Source organism: Rhinopithecus roxellana, chromosome 13 (assembly GCF_007565055.1).
Source record: "Rhinopithecus roxellana isolate Shanxi Qingling chromosome 13, ASM756505v1, whole genome shotgun sequence".
NCBI classification, from domain to species: Eukaryota; Metazoa; Chordata; class Mammalia; order Primates; family Cercopithecidae; genus Rhinopithecus; species Rhinopithecus roxellana.
The window spans coordinates 100468361-100492548 of record NC_044561.1 but is presented as its reverse complement, the minus strand read 5'-3'; the positions used below and the strand labels follow the sequence as shown (position 1 = coordinate 100492548).

Here is a 24188-nt window from a genome sequence, read left to right as displayed (position 1 = left end):
CTGGGCACCATGGTGAAACCCCTTCTCTACTAAAAATATGAAAATTAGCTGGGCCTGGTGGCACATGCCTGTAATCCCAGCTACTCCAGAGGCTGAGGCAGGAGAATCTCTTGAACCTGGGAGGCGGAGGTTGCAGTGAGCCGACATCACGCTACTGCACTCCAGTCTGGTGACGAGACATCTCAAAAAAAAAAAAAAATAGAAGCCGGGCGCAGTGGCTCATGCCTGTAATCCCAGCACTTTGGGAGGCCAAGGCAGGTGGATCACGAGGTCAGGAGATCAAGACCATCCTGGCTAACATGGTGAAACCCCGTCTCTACTAAAAATACAAAAAATTAGCCGGGCATGGTGGCGGGCACCTGTAGTCCCAGCTTCTCAGGAGTCTGAGGCAGGAGAATGGCATGAACCCAGAAGGTGGAGTTTGTTTGCAGTGAGCCGAGATCCGGCCACTGCACTCCAGCCTGGGCAACAGAGCCAGACTCCATCTCAAAAAAAAAAGAATGTTGCAATTTTACCTGGTGGATCCTGCCAAATGCAATAAAGAAGAAAAACAGAAAAAACAACAGAAAAGAAATACAAAGAAAATGTTGCAATTTGTCCACACATTTACCGAGTACACCTTCTTCAGTGTGGCTTTTCTCTTCAGTAACCCTCTCCTGAAAGGAAGGCCCACAAACCTAGTCCTTTTTCCTTTTCTGTGTCCTCATGCCACATGGTGGCAGGGGTGGAGGGGCGCGGAGAACCTCCATGCAATGTATCCTTGTACCTCTGTGACAGAAACAACACCAAGAGGAGCCCACTGATGCATGAGTAACACAAAGAAGGCACCAGAAGACATACTCTGCTTTGAGCGACTGGCATCTCTCCTTCCAGCAGCTCTGACCAGAGGCTTCAAACCCAGGAAAAACTGTTGACCAGGCCAGGGCACATAAAGGGACCCCAAGGAAGCAATAGTGCCCATGGGACCATCACCAGCAGAGGAGCGAAACATGCAGACTGAAGCTTCGGAACAGACGAGAATAGAAGAGAACACATGGAACCCCTCCAAGGCTCCAGGTTGTCCCTAATCTGAAGACAAAGCTGAGGGGCCCCAGGATGGGAAACGGGAAGGAGGCAGCACAGGCACAGCCTTGGGAATGTAAACTGGCCAAGCACAAAGCAAAGGGCAGCAGAGCGAGAGCTCTTGGGAAGGAGATGGATGAGCCTGGCCGCAGACACAGGATGCTGAATTACCTGTCGAACAGTCCATGTGTGTCAGGCTGGGTTCATTGGTGGCTTTCATTTTCTTAGCAGTGTGCTCTGAGGTAGTGGGTAAGACCAAAGGGCTTGTGGCAGAAAAACCAGAAGCATTTATACCAAGGTTACTGTCTGGGACATGTTCAGCCTGCTCTATCTTCCTTTTCTGAGAGGGCAGAACAATGGAAGAAGGGATCACTGCCAATGCCGTCTGTGCTCTCCCAAGCAGGTGGCAGCCAGGGATGGAGTGCTGGAGCAGGAAATGGTCAATCCGGGCCTTGAGGGAGGGGTGAGGCAGGGGCTGAGAGTGTGGAGTAAAAGCTACCCCCGTGAAAGGGTCACTGGGCACTCGGCCCCATGTGGCTTCACTGCGGTTACATTTCTCCAGCGTGCTCTGGTCAATGACCTTGCCTGAGGGCAGCAGCATGGGACAAGGCATGATCTCCAGGGTGATGGGATCCAGGAACTCCTCAGGCACATCCTGAATGATCTCGGTCAGCTTCTGCAGGCTGGAGGGGGCCTGCTGGCTCTCAGACTGGTCCCCGGGGTCACAGTCACTTTCCATGGGCAAGGTTGGGGCCTGCAGAGCCACATCCTGAGGCAGGTTCTCTGAGGCGACCAACAGGATGCTGTCTATCACCTCCTGGGAGCAGGTCTTGGCCGGCTGACCCCACACTTCTAACCGCTTGATACAAGGGATACCGCCGCCTGTCACATGGGTGATACAGATCCTTAGGTGGGCCACATGGCTAAGGGAAAGAGCCCCTTTATTCCAGAGCTCCTGGGCCACAACAGCAGGGGAGGGGAGTGTGGCTTCCATCGGGCCAAAAGGGGGCCTGGCCTTGAAGCCCCTGTGGCTAAACACCACTTGGCTCTGGTTTTTCAGTAAGACTTTGCCTACCAAGGTGAACGCCTCCTTGTCTGGGACAGATGGCTCAGCTGGGCCCAGGGTCCGGCACTGGGGAGTATTCCAAGACACTCTGCTAGATGAGGCAGATGTGTACATTTCCAGGCCGGTGACGTTCTGACCTCCCCCAGGTGTGAGGTCTATGTTGATCCTACAGATTTCCACATTAAAGGGAAATGAAACTGTCACATAGACTGGTGGCTTAATGAAATACTCTGTCCTGAAACCATGACTTCTCTTTGTGAGATCTTCAGAGATGAGATTTTCTACTTCATAACCATCAGCTGATATCTAGATTTAATTAAAAAAGCAAGATACAATGATCCAAATGAAGACAATTTGTCGCTTGTAAGAAAACGCTTAAGCCTGAGGTTCCTCGTTTTAAAATTTCCTCTATTAAACTGAATTGTCCCAGATTTTTCTGCAGGCACCCAAGATCAGATCAAAGGCCAAGGGCAACCATGTCCCCAAGTATTGCCCAACCTTAAAAATACGAGCAACTTAGCTGGGTATGTTGGCACACACCTGTAGTTCCAGCTATTTGGGAAGCTGAGACAGGAGGATCCCATTAGCCCAGGAGTTAGATAGGCCTGGGCAACATGGTAAGACCCCATATTCCTCACTTCCTTGCCCTCCCCCCGCCCAAAAAAAAGCAAGCAACAAAATCCTGCCCAATCCAACCAAAACTGCCTTCAAAACAGTATCTGGGGAGAGAACTGCGGGGGAGAGAAAGTATTTCTACCTTTGCTATGACTTTGACAAGACTTGAGATTGATCATCAAAGAACAAAGAGCACAGTGAAGAGGACCCTGCACAAAATGAGTCACAGCTCACCTCATCATGGCGCTGTGTGATTCCAGAGGTGAGCCTGCCCCATGCTTACCTAAATACCATCTGATGGAATCTAAAGTAACAAGGGCAAAAGTGCAGTAAGCCTGAATCAAATCCACACACATAAGGCAGGAAATGATGAAACACATGACAAAGATAGCATATATTTATGTATATATATTTGTTTTGTTTACCTTGTTGCAGTGAATTCTTGGTCTGAACTGTGGGAGGCAAAGATTTATTACCATCTTTGTGGCTGAGAGGATAGCTTCCAAGCATCAGAAGCAGCCTTAAATAAGAAATAAAACTAAGTATTAGAAAATGTAAAATTCAATTCTAAATTTTCAGAAGTTGATTCTTAAGAGAATCAAACAGGATAGCAACAAAAACTTGAACACACACGCTCTCAACAGTCTATATTCACTTTCCTTATATCCTATACATGATGTTGGGGAAAAATCAGTCATTGAAAAATTATAGAGAAGACTTCTATGGCAGGCTCAACAGGTTAGCAAAGACTGCCAGTTCTCTGGCCAACAGCTGTTCCAAAGATCCAATGGAGGCAAGGCCCATCAGCTGTGCTGGGGGTGGCCACAGGAAGGGAGTGGCAAAAGTAGCTGAGCTCAGAGAAAGGACAGAGTGTTCAGAATGGAAAGGGTCACAAAAAATAATTGTAGTGGTGGTAAGCATCCTTGTCATTTAATACTTGTCAATGCGATTATGTTTTCTTATTAAAATGAAAACAATGAGTCAAAAACATCATTAAGAAATAGAAAATTTATTAGAGGCCGGGTGTGGTGGCTCATGCCTGTAATCCCAACAATTTGGGAGGCTGAGGTGGTAGGACTGCTTGAGCCCAGAAGTTCAACACCAGCCTGGGAAACATAGCTGGTCTTGTTGTAGAGACCCATCTCTAAAACAAAAAGTTGTAGGGGTCTTGCTATGTCTGATATGCACCTGTAGTCACAACTATTTGGGAGGCTGAGGTGGGAGGATCACTTGAGCTCAGGAGTTCAAAGCTGCAATGAGCTATGATCACACCACTGCATTCCAGCCTGGGTGACCGAGTGAGGCCCTGTCTCAAAGGAAAAAAGAAAAGAAGAGGCCGGGCGTGGTGGCTCACACCTGTAATCCCAGCACTTTGGGAGGCTGAGGCGGGCGGATCACGAGGTCAGGAGATCGAGACCATCCTGGCTAACACAGTGAAACCCTGTCTTTACTAAAAATGCAAAAAATTAGCCAGGCGTGGCAGCGGGCACCTGTAGTCCCAGCTACTTGGGAGGCTGAGGCAGGAGAATGGCATGAACCCAGGAGGCGGAGCTTGCAGTGAGCCAAGATCGCGCCACTGCACTCCAGCCTGGGCGACTGAGCGAGGCTCCATCTCAAAAAAAAGGAAAGAAAAGAGAAGAAAAGAAGAAAAAAAGGAAGAACAGAAGGAAGGAAGTTGGGAGGGACAGAAAGAAAAAGAGAAAGAGGGAGGGAGGGAGGGAGGGAGGAAGTTAGGGAGGGAGGGAGGGAGGAAGTTAGGGAGGGAGGGAGGGAAGAGAGAGAAGGAAGGATGAGAGAGGGAGGGAAGAGAGAGAGGGAGAAAGAGGGAGGGAAGAGAGAGGGAGGGAAGAGAGAGGGAGGGAAGAGAGAGAGAGGGAGGGAAGAGAGAGGGAGAGAAGAGAGAGAGGGAGGGAAGAGAGAGAGGGAGGAAAGAGAGAGAGGGAGGGAAGAGAGAGAGGGAGGGAAGAAAGGAAGGAAAAGAAAGACAGAAATTATTAGGGTTGAAAAGCACGTTAAAAGGACATCTAGGCCGGGCGCGGTGGGTGGCTCATACCTGTAATCCCAGCACTTTGGGAGACCGAGGCAGGCAGATCACCTGAGGTCAGGAGTTCAAAAGCAGCCTGGCCAACATGGGGAAACTCCATCTCTACTAAAAATACAAAAAGCAGCTGGGCACGGTGGCGGGCACCTGTAATCCCAGCTACTTGGGAGGCCGAGGCAGGATAATCACTTGAACCCGGGAGGTGGAGGTTGTAGTGAGCCGAGATTGTGCTACTGCACTCCAGCCTGGGCAACAAGAGCAAAAGTCCGCCTCAAAAAAAAAAAAAAAGGACAACTAACGATCCAATGCAAGCAGTCATTTTAATGGTAACTCCGTAGAGAAGCAGGGAAGCCACTGAAAACACCCCTCCCAGTGGCAGACCTCTCCAGTGGAACTCAACTCCTTGGTGAGGCCAGCGAGCCATTTATGCTTTTCTCCCTGACAGTCATGGCCATGAAAAATTCTGTTAGCCCGACAGGGACAGGGTCACCCTCTGGGCCCCTTTTGCTGTCATAATCAGTAGGAGCCACTTGCGGGAGCCAGGCATACTGAGCGTCCTGCAACATTTGAGTGGACAGTTGCTGCACAGTGAAGATCTGTCATGGGCCTTGTAAATGTATATTATCTCAGCTTAGCCCCTAACTCAGTTTTACATATAAACACAAAGTGTTTTTAAACATGGTTTTCATATATGCTAAATTTCCTAGGATGGGAACTTCCATGTAAGCCAAAGGAAGATCATACTTGGTTTTGTTCAGACCTTTACCAAGAGATGCCCACCATTTCTGAAAATCACATCACCGAGAGCAAAGCTCTCCACCTCAGTCAGTCTGCATTTGTAGCACTCTGCATTCCACATGCTCCTGCATGATGGTAGAAGCTTCCGAATATTTCTTTATGCCTTCTAATATGGTCACACCCAAACATTTATACATGAGAATAAATTTTATTATCATACCTAAAACTTTTTCCTTTACAGTACTGTTAGGGCATTCTGTGTGTGGTGGGGGAAGGGTGTGTATGTGTGTGTGGACCTACACACATTAGCGTGTGTACATAGGTAGGTTATACTATTTGGCTTTAAGTTCATCGTGATAGAAGTAACATGAATCTCATGGGGTAGAAAGCCCTTGGCCTAAAGTCTCCTGTTCTTTGTGAGCCTGTGTTGAAACTCCTAGTGCTTCCCACTTTGAGGCACACACACCTTTGCTTTGCCAGAGAATTTTAGAATCTGGCCTGGAATCCACATGGACTAAAGTTTCTACAATTCCTTTTCTGAAAGATTATATTAACAATGTCTCCAGGCTTCTGATACCTTTCGTGTTCTCCACAATAAGTAAAAATGAATGACGTATCTGATGCATTGTGTCTGCAAATATCCTCAGAACCCCTACAGTTATTTATTTTAAGGCAGGACACCAGAACTCATTTACAGCAGCATTTCCCCCAGCTTCCCTGCCCAACTAGCACAGTAGCTTCCTGTCAGTTTGTTTTAAAAGTAAAATTAAGCCATTCACTTTAATTGAATATAGAACCATTAAAATAAATATACAGCCAAGCCAATGAAATAAAACATTCCTCCTGGGAAAAGCAAGCCTAGGATGCCAAAGGAAAGCAGACAACACACTACTGACACAGATGATGACACTAGAGACAGGCAAATGCAGAACGGCGCTGGCCTCCAGCAGATGGCTGAGGTTAGGGGGCTCTAGGACTTGAGAGGGTTTTCTTTTCACTGTCCCAGGCAGTTTCCTCTTCCCCTCTTGGCCCTGACAGACAGTCAAGAAAAAACAAAGCCAGGCAGAGTGGCTCACACCTATAAACCGAACACTTTGGGAGGTTAAGGTGAGAGGATCACGTGAGCCCAGGAGTTTGAGATCAGCTTGGGCAACACAGCAAGACCCCGTCTCTACAAAAAAATAAAAGATTAGTTAGGTGTGGTGGTGCACACTTCTAGCTACTTGGGAGGCAGAGGCAAGAGGATCACTTGAGGCCAGGAGTGCAAGGTTACACTGAGCTATGACTGTGCTACTACTGTACTCCAGCCTGAGTGACAGTGAGACCCTGTTTCAAAAAATAAAATAAAGTAAAAGAAAATAAGAGTTCTTCTAGACTAAAATGTGGCTATTATGCTCTATGACATAGAGATGTGGAAACCTTGACTGCCCTTTCCAACATGTGTTAGATCAGACCTGAAGTTAAGGAAAATCTTGGTATGCCCTTAGCTACTTCTTCCCACCTCTGTGTGGAAGTGAGTCAGCCTTCTGTTCAAGCATCTCAGCTCATGAGGCTTCTCCACCTGCCTCAGGGACTGTCAACTACCCCAGTCAACTACAAAAGCATATGGACCTAACCCTGACCAAACACAGACTACCTGCTCTCCACAGCACTCATCAAAATGTAAGTTGAGGGAACATTTACAGAACAGAGTTCATTCCAGCCCCCGTTACACACTCCTTGGTGCTGGTCTAAGTGGGTTTTCTTGCCTCTTGCTTGGCACTCCTCGTGGCTGCTGCAGATCTTATCCCACACACCACTATGTGACAGATTTCTTAGCAGTTTTGATCCTCACCAGTTGCAAAAATAAATGTAACACATTGATAAAAATTCAGTGGCCAACTTGTGAAGATTCATAGAACACCAGGGTAGCAGAACATATCAGGTGAGAACCATAATCTCTAAAATATACCACTCCATTGAGCTGACCCTCAGACCAGTGCACCAGCCTATCCTCATGTTCATCCCAGCCACAACCATCACCAACCTCACCACCCCCTGCAAATACTCTTCACAAAGCTGCTCACTGGCACTGTGTGACAAGGAACTTCAACAAGAAACAGCTCTATAAAGTCAGTTACTGTTTTGTTTGGTGGACCAAATGATCATTGTCTGTTCTATATGGTATCTTCTCTTGGAGACCCATAAGAAAATTTTCTCTTTGGTCTTAGTACTAGAAGAGATGTTTATCGCAAGCAATTCAATATTTTATGGTATGAAGATGGATCACATTCCTTCTTGACTCTGGCGGCTAGAAAGCTCCGAATAAAATCTGTGGCCCATCCCTCACATTCCTCCCTACCTGAATTATTTATTTTTATGTAACAGAGTATAATATGAAAGGTAGCTTAAAATAATTTTGGAACAATGTGGGGTATAAATAGGCTGGGCACAAGGGCTCACACCTGTGATCCAAGTACTTTGGGAGACCAAGGCAGGAGGATTGCTTAAGGCCAGAAATTTGAGACCAGCCCGGGCAACAAAGTGAGATGCCACCTCTACAAAAAAAAAAAAATTGTTTTTTGAGACGGAATCTTGCACGTCGCCCAGGCTGGAGTGCAGTAGTGAGATCTCGGCTCACTGCAAGCTCCTCCTCCCGGGTTCACGCCATTCTCCTGCCTCAGCCTCCTGAATAGCTGGGACTACAGGCGCCCGCCACCACGCCCGGCTAATTTTTTGTATTTTTAGTAGAGACAGGGTTTCACCGCATTAGCCAGGATGGTCTCGATCTCTTGACCTCGTGATCCACCTGTCTTGGCCTCCCAAAGTGCTGGGATTACAGGTGTGAGTCACCGTGCCCAGCCTACAAAAAATTTTTAAAATATTAGCTGGGCATGGTGGCATGTGTCCATAGTCCCAGTTACTCAGGAGTATGGCTTGACCCCAGGAGTTTTTTTTTTTTTTTTTTTTTTGAGGTGGAGTCTCGCTCTGTCGCCCGGACTGGAGTGCAGTGGCCAGATCTCAGCTCACTGCAAACTCCGCCTCCCGGGTTTACGCCACTCTCCTGCCTCAGCCTCCCGAGTAGCTGGGACTACAGGCGCCCGCCACCTCGCCCGGCTAGTTTTTGTATTTTTAGTAGAGACGGGGTTTCATCACCGTGTTAGCCAGGATGGTCTCGATCTCCTGACCTCGTGATCCGCCCGTCTCGGCCTCCCAAAGTGCTGGGATTACAGGCTTGAGCCACCGCGCCCGGCCGACCCCAGGAGTTTAAGGCTACAGTGAGCTCTGGCCGGGCGCGGTGGCTCAAGCCTGTAATCCCAGCACTTTGGGAGGCCGAGATGGGCGGATCACGAGGTCAGGAGATCGAGACCATCCTGGCTAACACGGTGAAACCCCGTCTCTACTAAAAAAAAATACAAAAATCTAGCCGGGCGAGGTAGCGGGCGCCTGTAGTCCCAGCTACTGTGGAGGCTGAGGCAGGAGAATGGCATAAACCCGGGAGGCAGAGCTTGCAGTGAGCTGAGATCCGGCCACTGCACTCCAGCCCGGGCAACAGAGCAAGACTCCGTCTCAAAAAAAAAAAAAAAAAGGCTACAGTGAGCTATGATCATACCACTGTACTCCAGCCTGGGTGACAGAGTGAGATCCTGTCTCAAAAAAAAAAAAAAAAAAAAAAAAAGAGGGTGGAGCAGAGGGCATAAATAATTCTCCTTTTGGGAGACATTTAGGTTGTTTACACTTTTTTTTAGATGGAGTCTTGCTGGAGTGCGGTGGCTACTCACAGGCGCCATCACAGTGCACCACAGTCTCAAATTCCTGAGCTCAAGCGATCTTCCTGCTTGAGTGCCCCAAGTACCTGGAACTACAGGTATGGGTCACCAAACCCAACTTGTTTGCAACTTTTTACTACTACATTAAGATAAAAATCTTAAGTAGATTTTTGTCATTTTTTTTCCTTTGGTCTTAGTACAATTTTGACTTTTTTACTTAAGGGGTCCTACATATTTCTAGTTAAGGTTGCTATTTATGAAAGGTTCTTCTTAACCCATTAATTTTTCTAACTGGTCATTGCTATATAGGAAAGCTTTTCACTTTGGTATCTTTATTATATGTTCAGCTGTTTTATTGAACTCTGACTGATTTTAACACATTTTCAGTTTGTTTTCTTGTTTTTTTTTTTTCAATCCTATTATCTTGATAATAATGAGAATTCCTTTCACAAAATGGTAACTCTTATTTCTGTCTCTCATTTTACTGCATTAGCTAGAACTTCCAGAATTACACAAAACAGTAAGACAGCTGCCATCCTCGTTTGTGCCCATTAGAAAATGCCTCTTTGGGCTAGGTGTGGTGGCTTACACCCGTAATCCCAGCACTTTGGGAGGCCGAGGCGGGCAGATCACAAGGTCAGGAGTTCAAGACCAGCCTGGCCAATATGATAAACTCTGTCTCTATGAAAAATACAAAAATTATCCGGGCATGGTGGTGCAAGCCTGTAGCCCCAGTTACTCTGGAGGCTGAGGCAGAAGAATCACTCGAACCCAGGAAACAGAGGTTGCAGTGAGCCGAGATCATGCCACTGCATTCCAACCTGTGCAACACAGTAAGATTCCGTCCCAAAAAAAAAACAAAAAGAAAAGGAAAATGTCTCTTTGAACATAATGTTGATTGGTTTTTTTTTTTTTTTTTTTTTTTTTTGAGACAGAGTCTCGCTCTGCCGCCCAGGCTGGAGTGCAGTGGCCGGATCTCAGCTCACTGCCAGCTCCGCCTCCTGGGTTTACCCCATTCTTCTGCCTCAGCCTCCCGTGTAGCTGGGACTACAGGCGCCCGCCATCTCGCCTGGCTAGTTTTTCTTCGTATTTTTAGTAGAGACGGGGTTTCACCGCGTTAGCCAGGATGGTCTCGATCTCCTGACCTCATGATCCACCCGTCTCGGCCTCTCAAAGTGCTGGGATTACAGGCTTGAGCCACCGCGCCCGGCCAGTTTTTTTTTTTTTTTTTTTTTTTTTTTGAGACAGAGTTTTGCTCTGTCGCCCAGGCTGGAGTGCAGTGGCCGGATCTCAGCTCAACTGCAAGCTCTGCCTCCCGGGTTTACGCCATTCTCCTGCCTCAGCCTCCCGAGTAGCTGGGACTACAGGTGCCTGCCACCGCACCCGGCTAGTTTTTTTGTATTTTTTTTAGTAGAGACGGGGTTTCATCATGTTAGCCACAATGGTCTCGATCTCCTGACCTCGTGATCCACCCGTCTCAGCCTCCCAAAGTGCTGGGATTACAGGCTTGAGCCACCGTGCCCTGCCAATGTTGATTGTTAATTGAAATATCATCTTTATGTTAATAAAGCATTCTAATTTTCATATTTTTTGAAAGTCAGGAGTATGCTCTGAATTCTGATTTTTCTCTATATATTGTCTTTTATTATTTATCTTATCTGACAGACTAATGGGATACATTAACACATTTTTCTAATTTTAAACCATCCTTTTTATTCCCAGGAGAGATTCTATTTGGTTGTGGCAAATTATTCTTTAAATGTACTGTACTATTGAATTTATTTTGCTCATATTTAATTTTAGATGGGATATTATTACACATTCATGGAACATTTGCAAGCCCTGTACTAGGCACTGGAGTATAGAGATAAAAATGAAGTGGCAGTGAAACTATTCTGTATTACACTGTAATGGTAGATACATAACATCATACATTTCAAAACCTATATATTCAAAACCTATAATTCAAAACCTATAGAATTATACAACACAGGCTGGGCATAGTGGCTCAAACCTATAATCCCAGCACTTTGGGAGGCAAAGGTGGGCAAAGCACTTGAGGTCAGGAGTTCGAGATCAGCCTGTCAACATGATGAAACTCCATCTCTACTAAAGATACAAAATTAGCCAGGCGAGGTGGTGGGTGGCTGTAATCCCAGCTGCTGGGGAGGCTTAGGCAGAAGAATCGCTTGAACATGGGAGGCAGAGGTTGACTGAGCCAAGATCGAGCCACTACACTCCAGCCTGGGCAATAGAGTGAGACACTGTCTCAAAAAAAAAAAAAAAAAAAAGGTTGGGCGTGGTGGCGCACATCTGTAATCCCAGCACTTTGGGAGGCCAAGGCATGAGGATCACTTGAGGCCAGGAGTTCGAGACCAGTCTTGCCAACATGGCGAAACCCTGATGCTACTAAAAATACAAAAATTAACCCAGCATGGTTGCACATGCCTGTAATCCCAGCTACTCTGAAGGCTGAGGCAGGAGAATCACTTGAGCCCAGGAGGCAGAAGCTGCAGTGAGCCAAGATCGTGCCACTGCACTCCAGCCTAGGCGGCAGAGCGAGACCCTGTGTCAAAACAAAACAAAAACAAAAACAAAAATAAAACACAAAGAATTATACAGCACAAAGAATGAAACTTAAAGTATAAACTTAATAATAATTTATCAATATTGGCTCATTAATTATAAGAAATGCACCACACTAAGATGTTAATAGCATTAATAACGCTCAATTTTTATGTAAGTCTAAATTGCTCTAAATTATAAGGTGTATTAATAATAATAATAACAAAGAAATGGCTGGGTGAAGCCGGGCGTGACTGCTCATGCCTGTAATTCCAGCATTTTGGGTGGCTGAGGTGGGCAGATCACTTGAGGTCAGGAGTTCCAGACCAGCCTGGCTCACGTGGTGAAACCCCATCTCTAATAAAAATACAAAAAATTATCCGGGTGTGGTGGCAGGTGCCTGTAATTCCAACTACTTGGGACACTGAGGCAGGAGAACTGCTGGAACCCTGGAGGTGGAGGTTGCAGTGAGCCAAGATGGAGCCACTGCACTCCAGCCTGGGTGACAGAGTGGGACTGTCGCAAAAAAAAAAAGAAAGAAAGAAATGGCTGGGTGGGGTGGTGTACACCTATAAGTTCCCAGCACTTTGGGAGGTCAAGGCAGGAGGATTGCTTGAGGTCAGAAGTTCAAGGCCAGCCTGGGCAACATAGTGAGACCTGGTCTGTACAAAAAAAAAAATTAATAAATAAATTAAAAGAATTAATAATAATAAAGAATGATTGGGGGAAAAGTCATAGAAAACAACTCAGGACTGGAGATCAAATTGAAATATGCAAATTGAAACAAATGAGTGTGTTGTCACAGGAGAATGGCAGATTTAAAAAAAAAAAATCTTACAAATGATATCTGTTTCTGTGGGAAATAGTGATGTCCAAACAGTAGGATTCCATAAGACCCTGGTTGCTATCAAAGCCTTTAACAGGTATAATCTTATCATCTGTCTTGTTCCAATACCCTGAACTTTTAAGGTCAGATGCCTCCTGCCTTAACACTTAATCCAGAAAAAAAATAATGGCTCAACACATGAAAATGCAAACAGCCTAGCCCAGAAAGACTGCCTCCCCTGTCCTGCTGAGGAAATGGCCATGTAACTCGAACTCACTGCAAACACTATCTAGTAAATACTTACAAAGCATAGCCAGATGTGGCATCTAAGTACAAGAAAGACAAGGCTTGAGTATAACTTAATCTAAAACCTCAGATCATGGCTAATGTGCTCTGCTTTCAGAGAAGTAGCTTGGAGACAGGTAATAATGGCATTCTAAGATGGCATTGTATTGCCATACAGGTTTATAAGAAAAAAAAAGAATATAAAGTAGTAGACACTCTTGTACCTACTACCTAGATTTAGCAAATGTTAACATTTTGCTATGTTTGCTTCTGATTTCAGTGTTAAAAGCAATATTTGAAAGATAAAAACAAAACCCAGCACCTATCCTATTTCCTCTCCCTTTTTGCCAAGGGGTAAGCTCTTTTATTTTTCCTTTCTTCTTCTTCTTCTTTTTTTTTTTGGTGGGGGAAGCAGGCTGTCACGCCCATGCCCAGGCTGCAGTGCAGTGGTGCAATCTCGGCTCACCGCAACCTCGACTTCCAGGGCTCCAGTGATGGGTATCCTCCTACCTCTGCCTCCTGAGTATCTGCGACTACAGGCATGCACCACCACATCCGGCTAATTTTGGCTTTTTTTTTTTTGGTAGAGATGGGGTTTCGCCATGTTGCCCAGGCTGTCCTCCAACTCCCGGGCTCAGGCAATCCACCCACCTTGGCCTCCCAAAGTGTTGGGATTACAGATGTGAACTACTGTGCCTGGCTGAGGTAAGCTTTATCTAATGTTGTCTGTCATTCAAATCGGTATAGGTATGCATATATATATAAACAACATATAGTAGTTATATATTTTAACAGTCTCGCTCTGTCGCCCAGGCTGGAGTGCAGTGGAGCGATCTCGGCTCACTGCAAGCTCCGCCTCCCGGGTTCACGCCATTCTCCCGCCTCAGCCTCAGAGTAGCTGGGACTACAGGCGCCCGCCACCACGCCCGGCTAGTTTTTTGTATTTTTAGTAGAGACGGGGTTTCACCATGTTATTAGCCAGGATGGTCTTGATCTCCTGACCTCGTGATCCACCCGCCTCGGCCTCCCAAAGTGCTGGGATTACAGGCTTGAGCCACCGCGCCTGGCCTTAATATACCTTAACGATAATATGTGTATCATCTTGCAACCTGCTTTTCCATTAAGCATTATATTAAGGTTTTCCATACTGAAATGTTTGTATCTGGTGTATTCATTTTAATTTCCTCATATTTAATTGTACAACTAAAACAGTTTCTCCATTGCCCTATTGCTTACATTGTTTAAAATTTTTTTACTATGAAAAAAATGCTGCAATAAACATTCTCTACAAATCTTCTTGTGGGAACAAAAAGAAATGAAATGAACGGCCTTCTCTGTGAGTCTTGAAACAATAAAGACTTCTTTCTAACAGTGATTATATAAGAGAACATATTCTTGAACCCAGGAGGTGGAGGTTGCAGTGAGCTAAGGTCCCAACATCGCACTCCAGCCTGGGTAACAGAGCGAGATCCTGTCTCAAAAAAAAAAAAAAAGAAGCCAGGTGTGGTGGCTCATGCCTGTAATTCCAGCACTCTGGGAGGCCAGGCAGGCGGATCACCTGAGGTCAAGAGTTCAAGACCAGCCTGGCTAATATGGTGAAATCCCATCTCTACTAAAAATACAAAAATTAGTCAGGTGTGGTGGCAGGTGCCTGTAATCCCAGCTCCTTGGGAGGCTGAGGCAGGAGAATCACTTGAACCCAGAAGGTGGAGGTTGCACTTGGCCGACACTGTGCCACTGCACTCCAGCCTGGGCAACACGAGCGAAACACCGTCTCAAAAAAAGAAAAAAAAAAAATATATATATATATATATACACACACACACACACGTAATACAATATAAAGGTAACAGAGCTTTCTGCAGATGACAGAGTGAGGAAAGATGACCTAGATCAATGTTTTCCAATCTGTGGTTTTTGGAATCAAGTAATGGGTTAAAGAAAAGAAATAATTAGAAAAGAATACAAAATATGAAGGTGCAAATAGTATGGATATGTCATGAAATTGTTTCAGTCAGTTTTGCACAAATATATTTAATGAATGCATGTATTTCATCTAATATAAAATGTATTTCTTATTGTGACTTCATAAAAAAAAATTTTTTTTAAACATTGGTCAAAAGTTTTGGCCAAAACATTGGTCAACTCAGGGGAGAATTCACAGGAGTAACATGTGAACTTAGGATGACTAGGGCACATGCCTGATCTCATGGACAACTCTGAAAAGCGACAGACACTCCATACTAATGCTACCACAGACGGTAGACTACAGGAGCCAAGAGGTGAGAACATGAACAATAGGGAAGGAGACCTGGGGAAAGGGATCAGTAAGTGTCAAGGCACACAGAAGGGAAGCGTGAGGCTGGTTCAAGAAATGCTGAACATGTCACTTAGCTATAGAGGTGGAGTGGGAGCCAGCGATGGGAAGGCAAATGGAGCTAGATGAGGAAGGCCTTGAATGTCATGCTAAAAAGTTTAGACTACTTCACTTAGCGGGCTGAGGCAGTGTTTCTCCAAATTGCAGGTTGAGAATTAAGAACTTAAAAATTACTGAGCCATAACTAGTATTTTTAAAAATTAAGTAGAATAGAAAATATCATCATGTACCACATATAAGGGTGAGAGCACTGTTTTGTGAAAGTTTTGTTTCAGTTACATATATATGTGAACACACAAACACACGCATTTATTCATTTGGGGTTTTGATGTAAAAGTTATTTCTTACTAAAGGTTGTAGTTAAAAAAAAAAAAGTTTGAAAGCTACTGGTCATAAGTAAGTCATCCAGCCGGGCGCAGTGGCTCACGCCTGTAATCCCAGCACTTTGGGAGGCCGAGGCGGGCGGATCACAAGGTCAGGAGATCGAGACCACCCTGGCTAACACGGTGAAACCCCGTCTCTACTAAAAATACAAAAAATTAGCCAGGCGTGGTGGCGGGCGCCTGTAGTCCCAGCTACTCCGGAGGCTGAGGCAGGAGAATGGCGTGAACCCAGGAGGTGGAGCTTGCAGTGAGCTGAGATCGCGCCACTGCACTCCAGCCTGGGCTACAGAGCAAAACTCCGTCCCCCACGCAAAAAAAAAAGAAGTAAGTCATCGAAGGCTAATAATCAGAGAGAAGAAATGACACTAATGAAAAGTCTGCTATTAACCTCCTAGATGACAACAGCAATTCTGAACCACTTAAAGGCAATTCACCCTTTAAGAGGTTTCCCTTTTCTCTGGCTGATGTGTTCCCCACTGCCTTTTCTATACTACATGAGGGGCTCCTTGCAAACAGCTTCCTGAAGACATCAAAGATGAGTACCAAGGTACTAACCACTTAGGAATAAACTGGTAATCTCAGTTTTTCCTTTGGCATTTTCTTCATTTAGTTTTTCTCTTTTTATTCTTTTCTTTTCTTTCTTTTTGAGGGAGGGGCATTCTTTAAAAGGAGGAAAATGAACTATATATAATGCATTACTGAGCATCTCACAAGGATTTCAAAGTTACTTTCTACGAAATTGTTTATTTATTTATTTATTTATTTTTGAGACAGAGTCTCTCTCTGTCACCCAAGGCTGGAGTGCAGTGGCAGAATCTCAGCTCAATGAAACCTCTGCCTCCCAGGTTCAAGCAATTCTCCCAGCTCAGCCTCCCAAGTAGCTGGGATTACAGGCACGCGCCATCACACTCAGCTAAATTTTTGCATTTTTAGTAGAGACAGGATTTCCCCACGTTGGCCAGGGTGGTCTCGAACTCCTGACCTCAAGTGATCCACCAGTGTCAGGCCTCCCAAAGGGCTGGGATTACAGGCGTGAGCCGCAGTGCCCGGCCTTCTTCTTCTTCTTCTTCTTATTATTATTATTATTATTATTTGAGATGGAGTCTCGCTTTGTCACCCAGGCTGGAGTGCAGTGGTGTGATCCTGGCTCACTGCAAGCTCTGCCTGCCGGGTTCACGCCATTCTCCTGCCTCAACCTCCTGAGTAGCTGGGACTACAGGCGCCCGCCACCACGCCCGGCTAATTTTTTGTATTTTTTTTGTAGAGATGGGGTTTCACCGTGTTAGCCAGGATGGTCTCGATCTCCTGACCTCGTGATCTGCCCGCCTTGGCCTCCCAAAGCGCTGGGATTACAGGCTTGAGCCACCGCGCCCAGCCCCTATTTTTATTTTTTGAGACAGTGTCTCACTCTGATGCCCAGGCTTGAGTGCGGTGGGGCGATCTTGGCTCACTGCAGCCTTCACCTCCCAAGTTCAAGCAATTTTTGTGCCTCAGTCTCCCAAGTAGGTAGGGCTACAGGTGTGAGCCACTATGCCTGGCTAATTTTTGCATTTTCAGTAGAAACAGGGTTTCACCATGTTAGCCAGGATGGTCTCGAACTTCTCACCTCAAGTGATCCACCTGCCTCAGCCTCCCAAAGTGCTGGGATTACAGACGTGAGCCACCACCCCCAACCATAAATTGTTTATTTTTAAAAGATCTAATTAAACTTTTAAAGATAATTGCAGACTCATGTGTAGTTCTTAAGAAACAATACAGAGCGATCCCACATACCCTTTCATACCCTTTACTCAGTTTCCCCCAACAGTAACATCTTTATTTTGAGACGGAGTTTCGCTCTTGCTGCCCAGGCTGGAGTGCAGTGGCATGATCTCGGCTCACTACAACCTCCGCCTCCTGGGTTCAAGTGATTCTCCTGTCTCAGTCTCCTGAGTAGCTGAGATTACAGGTGCCCGCTACCACGCCCAGCTATTTTTTGTATTTTTAGTAGAGACGGGGTTTCAACATGTTAGCCAGGCTAGTCTTGAACTCCTGACCTCAGGTGATCCACCCACCTCAGCCTCCCAAAGTGTTGGGATTAAAGGCATGAGCCACCGTGCCTGGCTGTAACATCTTGCATAGCTATACTAGAACTTCATAACCAGCCTGATACTGATAATGATCCACAGATTTTCAGATTTCACCAGGTCTGCATGCGTTCATTTGTGTGTGCCTAATTAGTTCAATGCAATTTTACTCTATGTGCAAAGTTGGGGAATCACAACCATAGTTGATATAGAACACTTTTATCACAAGAATTTCATGTTATCCTTTAAAAAGTCTTTTATCTTGGCCAGGCGCGGTGGCTCACACCTGTAATCCCGGCACTTTGGGAGGCTGAGGCTGGCGGATCACGAGGTCAGGAGATCGAGACCATCCTGGCAAATACAGTGAAACCCTGTCTCTACTAAAAATACAAAAAAATTAGCTGGGCGTGGTGGCAGGCGCCTGTAGTCCCAGCTTCTAGGGAGGCTGAGGCAGGAGTATGGCATGAACTCGGGAGGCGGCGGAGCTTGCAGTCAGCAGAGATTGTGCCACTGCACTCCAGCCTGGGTGACAGAGCAAGACTCCGTCTCAAAAATAAAATAAAATAAAATAAAAAGTCTTTTATCTTATAAATCCAAATACTCTACTTCCACAGAAGTCTTGAAATTTTTCACCCAGATCTAAGCCTTCACTGAAGACTCCAGTAAAGCTCACTGCCCACATTGTAAGAAACAAACTTGAGTGACACGTTTAGTTTTGACATTCGTGTCACTTAAATGATAAATATATGCAGGAAAATGCAAAAGCATATATAGGCTGGGCGTGGTGGCTCACGCCTATAATCCCAGCACTTTGGGAGGTCAAAGCGGGCAGATCACTTGAGGTCAAGAGTTTGAGACAAGCCTGGCCAACATGGTGAAACACTGTTGCAACTAAAAATACAAAAATTAGCCAGCGGTGGTGGCACACACCTGTAGTCCCAGCTACTGAGGAGGCTGAGGTGAGAGAATGGCTTGAACCTGGCAGGCAGAGGTTGCAGTGAGCCAGGATCACACCACTGTACTCCATCCAGCCTGGGTGACAAAGGGAGACTCTGTCTCAAAAAAAAAAAAAAAAAAAAGTATTATGAAAGTATTATGATCAAACATTTGTTTAAAATCTACATCTAGGAATATGTATACATAAATAGTTGGAGAGGTAATGGGGGGCATGCAGAAATTTAATATCCGACGTACCAGGCTGGTGAGATAAGTTGTTCTTTTTTTCCTTTTATGTATTGAAAGTTGATGTATGCCTGAGGTCTCAGGATGACAGCAGAGAAGACTGAGATTTATGTTCAGAGTACTTTTTGCAGCTGCCAGTACTAGGGTTCAGAAACGGAAGTGTAAGGGAAGGGCCAAGAAGGGATCCAGGAGTTGAGTGGCCAACTGTCTTGGTATACCCACAGCTAAGGAGTTTTCCAGAACATGGTACCTTTGGTGCTAAATCCAGGAAAGTCCTGGGCAAACTTGGAAGAGTTGGTTGCCCTGTCTGGAAGGTTGTTGTCTGTGCTTCCTTGGAGCTTGAAGCAACCAAACAAACCTTTTGTTTTTGGTGTTGAGGTTCAGAACCTGGTGGTAGGGAAGTGAGGAAGGATAATTTAGAAGAGAATAAGGTGACCATGACACTTTCTGAACACCTCAGCATCCAGCTTCCTTCAGCCTACAAAGTTACCTCAGCGGCGTTATACAATCTGACTTTGAGTCTCACAGAGATGTAATGAAAAGTAATCCTGGCAGACACACATATTTTAAAGACTAGGCTCAAACAGGTTACGGAGGGAAAAAAAGAAGAAGAAAAGATTACCTGTCAAGTAAGAGAAAAGCATTTCACCTCAAAGAGTGGGTGGAAAACCAATGCACTGAGACATTTCATAAATTGGGCACTTCAGCTTTTAAAGAAGTGCAATACTTCTTATAATTTCTAAATTGAGTTACCTGTCCATCCATGAAAAAAGTTTGACTCATGTGCCTTTTTCTTAGAACTGGTTAAAATGAAAGACAGTTGTCCCAGTCCATCCCAGTTACCCACCAGTGAGAGGTGTGCAAAAAGACCAGAACACAGGTGAGAGCCCCAAAGAAGCCTGCAGTTTTATACCACATGGAGCCAAGTCACCCTCTAAGGGCTTAACATGTGCAAGGCACTGTGCTAGGCACAAGTAGACACAGTTTTTACTCCTTATTTGTTTTTAATTTTTATTTATTTATTTATTTTTGAGACAAGAGTTTCACTCTTGTTGCCCAGGCTGGAGTGCAATGGTGCGATCTCGGCTCACTGCAACCTCCGCCTCCTGAGTTCAAGCAATTCTCCTGCCTCAGCCTCCTGAGTAGCTGGGATTACAGACACCCACCACCAAACCTGACTAATTTTTTTGTATTTTTAGTAGAGATGAGGTTTCACCATGTTTGCCAGGCTGGTCTTAAACTTCTGACCTCAGGTGATTCACCCACCTTGGCCTCCCAAAGTGCTAGGATTACAGGCGTGAGCCACCATGCCCAACCTATTTTTAGTTTTTGAGATGGAGTCTTACTGTGTCACCCAGGCTGGAGAACAATCACACGATCTTGGCTCACTGCAATCTCCGCCTCCTGGGTTCAAGCGATTCTCCTGCCTCAGTCTCCTGAGTAGCCAGGATTACAGGGATGCACCACCATGCCCAGCTATTTTTTAAATTTCTAGTAGAGATGGGGTTTCACCATGTTGGCCAGGCTGGTCTCAAACTCCTGAACTTGTGATCTGCCCACCTCAGCCTCCCAAAGTGCTGAGCCACCACACTCGGCCTCAGTTTTTACCTTTTTTTTTTTTTTTTTTTTTTTTTTTGAGACAGAGTCTCACTCTGTCACCCAGGCTGGAGTGCAATGGTGCAATCTCAGCTCACTGCAACCTCCGCCTCCAGGGCTCAAGCAATTCTCCTGTCTCAGCCTCCTGAGTAGCTGGTATTATGGGCACACACCACTATGTCCAGCTGATTTTTGTATTTTCAGTAGAGATGGGTGGGATTTCACCATGTTGGCTAGGCTGGTCTTGAACTGCTGACCTCAGGTGATCCGCCCGCCTTGGCCTCCCAAAGTGCTGGGACTACAGGAGTGAGTCACTGTACCCGGCCCAGTTTTTACTTTTAAGAAATGTATAGGCTCAAAACGAGGAACAGATAAGCAGTCTTTCCCCTAAGAGACTCAGTCTCAAAACAAGATCTACAAAGGTTTTTGTAACATTTACTCAGCATCTTAACAACAGCGTCAGCAAAATTCTATGGGAACCCAGGTGAGGTGGCCAGTCTCTCCAACATACAACCTGACCCTAACCCTTTCCCTCTCCTCCATGGCCCACTCCATCTGCTCTTGCTTCTCTCCTGAATTTTCAACTTATCTCTACTACTGAAACCTATCTTCAACATGTAAACACATTTAAGTCTCTTCTGCCAATTCACCCAACAAGAAACCACGCTGGTTTAATGCTACATCTTTCTTAGGGTTACCAGATTTTTTTTTTCAACTTTTATTTTCGATTCAGGAGACACATGTGCAGGTTTGTTACCTGGGTATACTGCATGATGCTTGAGGTTTGGGGTACAAATAATCATGTCACCCAGGTACTAAGCATAGTACTAACAGTTTGTTTTTCTGCTGCCCTTGCTGCCCCCTCTCCCCTCCCCGTCTCCCCTCTATTTTTTTAGGGTTGTCAGTTTTTTTTTTTTTTTTTTTTTTTTTTTAAGACCAAGTCTCGCTCTGTTGCCCAGGCTTGAGTGCAGTGGCACAATTTCAGCTCACTGCAACCTCTGCCTCCCGGGTTCAAGTGATTCTCCTGCCTCAGCCTCCTGAGTAGCTGGGATTACAGGCATGTGCCGTCATGCTCGGCTAATTTTTGTATTTTTAGTAGAGACGGGGTTTCAACATGTTGGACAGGCTAGTCTTGAACTCCTGACCTCAGGTGATCTGCCTGCCTCAGCCTCCCAATGTGCTGGGATTATAGACGTAAGCCACCACACCCGGCCAGTTGCCAGATTTAACAAATAAAAATAAAGAATGTTCACTTCATCCAAAAGGTGGTGTGTGCTGAAAAAATTTTTTAAATAAAGAGTATTTGCTGCATATTATATTTATTGAACACTCAGCAAACTAGGAATAAAAAATAACTTCCTCACCAGGTGTGGTGGCTCACACCTGTAATCCCAACATTTTGGCAGGCCAAGGTGGGTGGATCACCTGAGATCGGGAGTTTCTGATACCAGCCTGACCAACATGCAGAAACCCCGTCTCTACTAAAAATACAAAATTAGCCATGGGTGGCACATGCCTGTAATCCTAGCTACTTGGGAGGTTGAGGCAGGAGAATCGCTTGAACCTGGGAGGCGGAGGTTGTGGTGAGCCGAGATTACGCCACTGCACTCCAGCCTGGGCAACAAGAGCGAAATTCCATCTCAAAAAAATAAATAAATAAAAATAAAAAATAACTTCCTCAACATTAAAAGATTTATAAAAAACCCATAGTTAACATCATACTCAGCCGGGAGTTGTGGCTCATGCCTGTAATCCCAACACTTTGAGAGACTGAAGCAGTAGTATTGCTTGAGCCCAAGAGTTCAAGACCAGCCTTGGCAACATAGAAAGACTCCGCTCTACAAAATGTAAAAAATTAGCTAGAAGTGGTAGTGTGCCCACAGGTGGTTCCAGCTACTTGAAAGGCTGAGGCAGGAGGATCACTTGAGCCTGGGCAACAGAGTGAGACCCTTTTTCTTTTCTTTTCTTTTTTTTGCCTCAGCTACTTGGAAGGCTTAGGCAAAAGGATCACCTGAGTCCAGGAAGTCGAGGCTGTGGTGAGCCATGATAGTGCCACTGTACTCTCAGTATGGGCAACAGAGTGAGACAGTCTTAAAAAGAAAAAAGGAGAAAAAAAAAGACGTCAGGATTGGTGGCTTACACCTATAATCCCAGCACTCGGGGAGGCTGAGGTGGGCAGATCACTTGAGGCCAGGAATTCAAGACCAGCCTGGCCAACATGGTGAAACCCCATCTCTACTAAAAATTCCAAAAAAATTGGCTGGGCATGGTGGCTTATGCCTGTAATCCCAGCACTTTGGGACTCCAAGGTGGGCAGATCACCTGAGGTCAGCAGTTCGAGACCAGCCTGACCAACTTGGTGAAACACTGTCTCTACTAAAAATACAAAAAAAAAATTACCTGGGCCTGGGTGGGTGCCTATAATCCTAGCTACTACGAAGGCTGAGGCAGGAGAATCTCTTGAATTTGAGAGGTGGAGGGTGCAGTGAGCTGAGAGTAAGACTCTGTCTCAAAAAAAAAAAGATGCCGGGCATGGTGGCGCACTCCTGTAATCCCAGCTACTTGGGTGGCTGGGGCATCAGAATCGCTTGCACCCTGGTGGCAGAAGCTGCAGTGAGCAGAGATCACGTTACTGCATTCCAGCCTGGGCAACAGGGAGAAACTCTGTCTCAAAAAAAAAAGAAAAAAGAAAGAAAGAAAAGCATATGTATATACCCAATGGTGGGTGAAAGACTGGAAACATTCCCCTAAAATCCAGAACAAGACAAAGATGCCTACTTTCATTGTTTGTATTCAACATCTTATTAGAAGTTCCAACCAGAGCAATAAAGCAAGAAAAAAGAAAAAAAGGAATCCAAAATGGAAAAGAAAATATGAAACTATATTCACAGATGAAACAAGCCTATACAGGAAATTCTGAAGAATTCACACAACAACAAAAAAGTTATTAGGGCTAACAAATGAATATTAAGCACAATAGCAGGTTAAATCATCCGTCTTTTTTTTTTTTTTTTGAGACACAGTCTCTGGCTCTGTCACCCAGGCTAGAGTTCAGTGGCATGATCTCAACTCAATGCAACTTCTGCCTCCTGGGCTCAAGTGATTTTCATGCTTCAGTCTACTGAGTTGCTAAGGGGTGTGCCACCATGTCCAGCTAATTTTTGTATTTTTAGTAGAGACAGGTTTCACCATGTTGGCCAGGCTGGTCTCAAACTCCTGGCCTCAAGTGGTCTGCCCGCCTCAGCCTTCCAGAGTGCTGGGATTACAGGCGTGAGCCACCACGCCTGGTGCATCACCTGTATTTCTAAACACTCACAATTAACAATTCATAAAAGAAGTTTTAAAAACAATTGCATCTACAATAGCACAAAAAAGAATAAAATAATTAGGAATAAATTTAACATCCGGGTACAGTGGTTCACACCTGTAATCCCAGCTCTTTGGGAGGCCGAGGTGCGTGGATCACGAGGTCAGGAGTTCAAGACCAGCCTGGCCAAGATGATGAAACCCTGCCTCTATTAAAAAAAAAAAAAAATTAGCTGGGCGTGGTGGTGGGGGCCTATAATCCCAGCTGTTCGGGAGGCTAGGCAGAGAACTGCCTGAACCCAGGAGGCGGAGCTTGCAGTGAGTTGAGATC

General features: G+C 45.4%; 1 protein-coding gene across 3 annotated transcripts in view; it reads right to left on the bottom strand.

Moving 5' to 3' along the window:
• Positions 1-24188, bottom strand: part of UBOX5 (U-box domain containing 5) — a 54886-nt gene that overhangs the window by 12712 nt on the left and 17986 nt on the right. For all 3 annotated transcript variants that reach the window (XM_010378977.2, XM_010378979.2, XM_010378978.2), the window contains exons 2-3: positions 3169-3263; positions 1234-2434 (exon numbers count right to left, since the gene is read on the bottom strand). In XM_010378977.2, the coding sequence (XP_010377279.1) occupies positions 1234-2434; positions 3169-3222 (1255 nt within the window). In that variant the 5' untranslated portion in view covers positions 3223-3263. The remainder of the gene's footprint in view (positions 1-1233; positions 2435-3168; positions 3264-24188) is intronic.